The sequence below is a fragment of the Paralichthys olivaceus genome, chromosome 16 (genome assembly GCF_024713975.1).
Source record: "Paralichthys olivaceus isolate ysfri-2021 chromosome 16, ASM2471397v2, whole genome shotgun sequence".
Classification (NCBI taxonomy): Eukaryota; Metazoa; Chordata; class Actinopteri; order Pleuronectiformes; family Paralichthyidae; genus Paralichthys; species Paralichthys olivaceus.
The window spans coordinates 18,816,826-18,821,027 of record NC_091108.1 but is presented as its reverse complement, the minus strand read 5'-3'; the positions used below and the strand labels follow the sequence as shown (position 1 = coordinate 18,821,027).

General features: G+C 40.9%; 1 protein-coding gene across 1 annotated transcript; it reads right to left on the bottom strand.

Annotated features, from left to right (window-relative positions):
- Positions 1-408: 408 nt before the first annotated feature.
- Positions 409-1,725, bottom strand: LOC109642083 (gastrotropin-like). Its single transcript, XM_020106744.2, is given in 5 exon segments — positions 409-550; positions 915-1,004; positions 1,141-1,316; positions 1,416-1,542; positions 1,544-1,725. Coding segments are annotated over 5 exon segments (516 nt in total). The 5' UTR covers positions 1,616-1,725; the 3' UTR covers positions 409-499.
- Positions 1,726-4,202: the final 2,477 nt, after the last annotated feature.

The window sequence follows — 4,202 nt, the reverse complement described above, 5'->3', positions numbered from 1 at the left end:
CTCTACGGAGGCCGCCCTCTTTTTACTGTAGTCCAGACTGAACAAACCAAACACCTATTGAGTTTTTATGACAATTAAAGGCTGCCACAGGTTCTTTTTCATGTTTGGAAGGAGAGGGTGAGGTGAGGGGTGTTCAGCTGCAACATGCAACTTCAACACTAGATATCACTAAATTCTACACACTGTACCTCTAACACACTTTGAATTTGGCCAGTTAGGAACATGGCCGAAAACACCTAGATTGTCATTTCCTGTGAGGCTGGATCCACTGGCTCCTTTTAATCTATGGAACTGATCCAATGCCTTTCCTTAAGTCTGGCATAAAACATTTCAATTTACATATGTTCTAAAAATCACCCACTCACAATCACATGGACACACACTAGAAAGTGCAGATGGAAACACACATTCACGTTCCTTTCATTGCCTTAGTTTATTAACTGCAGTAGTTCTGAGGTCACTGTTGTAACTCGTACAGAGGTCAAGGGTCAGTCAGCAGTTAGAGCTTCCTGCTGGTTCTCTTCAGGACTACAGAACCAGCCTTGGAGGTCTGGAAGGAGACGAAAAAGTAAGTCAATTATTAAAGATGGAAACATGTTGTTCCAGTGCCTTGCTTTACTTAAGCATGTCATCAAAAGAGATGTTTTTCTATGAGTTTGTGCCTAATTTGTCCTAATCTTCCAAATACTCAAATGTAATTTTTCTGAAAAGCCAGAGTTGGAATGGAAACAGAAGGTTTTGCACAACAATAACTTTTGCACTATGCTATATTTGAGACAGTTTAAGCTAAAGGTGCTCCCCAGCTGCAGAAATACAACATTATAGTCTGTAATGTTCTCTGTAAGGTGCTGAGCAGAGCAACTGTCATCACACTAAAGGTTCTCTGCAGTGAAAGCATAAGAGCGTGTGTTTACCTCAACAAGCTTGCCCCCGCTGATCTCAGAGGTGTGGTGGTAGTTGGGGAAGGTCACACTCAGCTTGCCTCCGTCCATTTGCACAGTGGCCTGAAAACATACAGGTTACAATCAGTCAGGTAACCAGGGTACATCCGTCCTCCTGTTGCTTTCTGCTGGGTTTATCATCACTGTCATGGTCTTGTTTCTCTGCCCTGCACATAAATCTGGATTCTTTCCCTCCTACCTTGAATTTCTTTCCTCCAATGGTCTCCATATCACACTCCTTGCCGATGGTGAACTTGTTGGTGACGGTGGCGTTTGTGGGGTAGATCTGGGACCAGGAGAAGTCATTGCCGTTCTGGGTGACATCTGTGATCAGCTTGTAGTCGCGGCCCTTCTCAATGACCTCATCGGGGATACCTAGGGCAGAAAGACAAGAGGAGCGTGAGGTTTGAAATAGCTCTGATTGGTCTAGAGAGTAAAACGCATGTGTTGTCAGATTCTGGTCTGCATTCTCACCGAGCAGCTTGCAGAACTCGTCGTATCCCTCCTGGGTCTCGGTTTCCCATCTTCCAGCGAAAGACATGTTGGTAGTTTTGGTGGGTGGAGGTGTGTGAGCCGAGATAATGAGACAAGCTGAGGGAAAGAGCAAGGTACTGGAACTGAGACTGCTCCTTGTTTATATACTGAACGCCACACGCCACCTCCCTCATCTGCATGTGGTGACACAAGAGGGTAATTACAGCCGAAGATGATGACTACATCATCTTTTGAGTGCTACGAGAGAGAGGGCAATAACCCGCGTAAACGGGTGTTTATGGAGCGCCGAGGCAGTGAGTAAAAAGCTGACTGCTCATCACGGCGAGCTGGTACCTCACCTCTAGGTCGATGAACTCTCCTGCAATGGCTTTATGGTCACATCCTCCACTTTTACTGCTGCACAGTCTAAAATTAAATAAAGAGCTTTGTTTGAGAGTTAATCCCTCGATCTGACGTAGTTTGTTATCTTTAGAATTTGAACGGTCTCATCTGTAATGAGATCACCATGTACTTACTCAAGGTCTTTATTCTTAGACCTTGAATCTTTATTCATAGATAGATTAGCACTGATACGAGTTATTTTACAAGCTTTTTATAATTTACACATTTGTACACATAAATATTTTCATTGGAATTTGTTAATGGCTGCATTACAAGTTGAGCAACTGCCTCGGACCCGAGAACATCACGTACCCTGGGTGTCTAATTTAAATGATTGCACATTTGTTTGGGAGTTTTGCATCTAACAACACAAACAAATCTTCTATTCTAAATAGTATTATAACACCATCCTGTGGACCTGAAGGTTGAAGGAACCTGTGACAAAAATAAAACCCTATTTAATGATACAAACTCATAATAAAGTTGTCTGTGTAAAGGATGGGGCAAAACCAACAATTTGTAATGCATTTGTCATAAATTTGATTTATTTAGCTGCAACAGCTTTTATAACTGCTACTATGTATTTTATTAGTTTTTGAGACATATTTAAGGCATGTTTGCTGTTTTTGGTCTTTTACTTTCGCTGACCACAGCCTGGTGCAACTGACGCACAGAAACCCTGTGGCCAGGTGTTATCTTTGCATCTGCAACATCCTGTAGGTGTAATGATTGGTTTCTAAGTCTCCGGGCAAAATGTAATGAAGTTGCTATCTATAGGAAGCTGTGTGTATTGTACCTGTAGGCAACATGGAGATGTTAAAATACGTACACAATGCACAGTATACAAGACTTATGTGTGTGTGTGTGTGTGTGTGTGTGTGTGTGTGTGTGTGTGTGCGCGCGCATTTTCCGGTCCTAATGAGGTTAAGGTTAAACATGAAACAGTCCTGGTTATGGTTCGTGATAAGATTTTGGTTAGGCTGTCCACAATAAATGGAAGTCAAAGTAAATTCCTAATTAGGTCACATCATTTTTATAAGGCGCTAATGGCAAATGACATGGGCCTGAAGGTATCAGCATAATATTAGTGTTACATTGTAATAATGTGCATCCAGCTCATTTACATGAACACGACTGAACTCCACTTGTCAGCTGGTAGCTGAGCAGCATGAATGAAAACAGCTGCCAGTCAACTAATACAAGTTGATGGGCTCTCAAATATATTATTCGAGCCACAACTTGGGATTGGGTCAATGTACATGTACATGTACTACAACTGCATTCATTGCATATATGCTATTACAACCTGATGCATAATTTTATATTCAAGAAAGTTTAAATTGGATAATGGGGGATAATTAATTGTTTTTATTCCTTTATCTTTTTTATCTATTGTTTTATTTGATCATTTTACCTCATCTTTTGCAACTACATGTAATTCAGTGGTATGAATACACATCCATGTCATTCTCTGGGGACTAATAAAATTGAATAACTGGTTTTCTTACCAGTGTTAAAATAGTATGTAAAGTAGGTAAAGTAAATTTGACCTCATAAACCTAAATCTATATAACAAAACACACAATGAGGAGTAATATTTCGTCCTTTAGATAAAATAAATAATTTTGACTGTTGAATAAAATCAGGACTTCTCAAGTCTTCCGTTAAGACAAACACATTCCATTTCCACACAGTGAACAGAATTTCAGTGTAATGCTGAAAATTGTCCATTAAGGTGACTACACGACTGAAGCACCTCAGGCTTTCAATTCTGCCAAACTGTGAATAGATGAAAGCTTTTGATGCTGCACTTAACTTCGATCTGGCACAATGCAGCCATTTTCACAGACCACTGATAGTGTTTCTGCCCTGTGAAAAGTCACCATGGCCTTGAAGGTCTTTATAGATACATAAAACATCGTATTGGCCAACATCCTATAAAAGAGACCATTATCTCTCGCTCTTTACTGTCTCTGCTCACTCTCTCACACACACACACTCGCACATGGGGTCAGTGTGCTGAAGTGATGAAATGCAGTTTAAAAAAACCCTGTTTCATCAGATTTCACATGATCCGTACCTTTAGATTTTTTTGTGCACAATCTGCGTGTGTGTTGTGCTGCACAACGTGATGTGTCACCAGGTTCAGTCAGTGCTTTGACTGCCTGACCTTCTAGAAAAGGGGCAGGGGCCTTTCAGCCTCTGGACCTTTCACAGAGACTATTTCATTTGACGCATGAGACAACTCATATAAGCAATAAAGCCATATTTATTAATTTTATTTTGTGCCAATCTTCACCACAATAGAAAACAATAACATAAAATACTAGAGTAGCAAGTCCTTCAGGGTCCTCCCTCCTGGCTGTGAGACGGTCAGGTCATGGT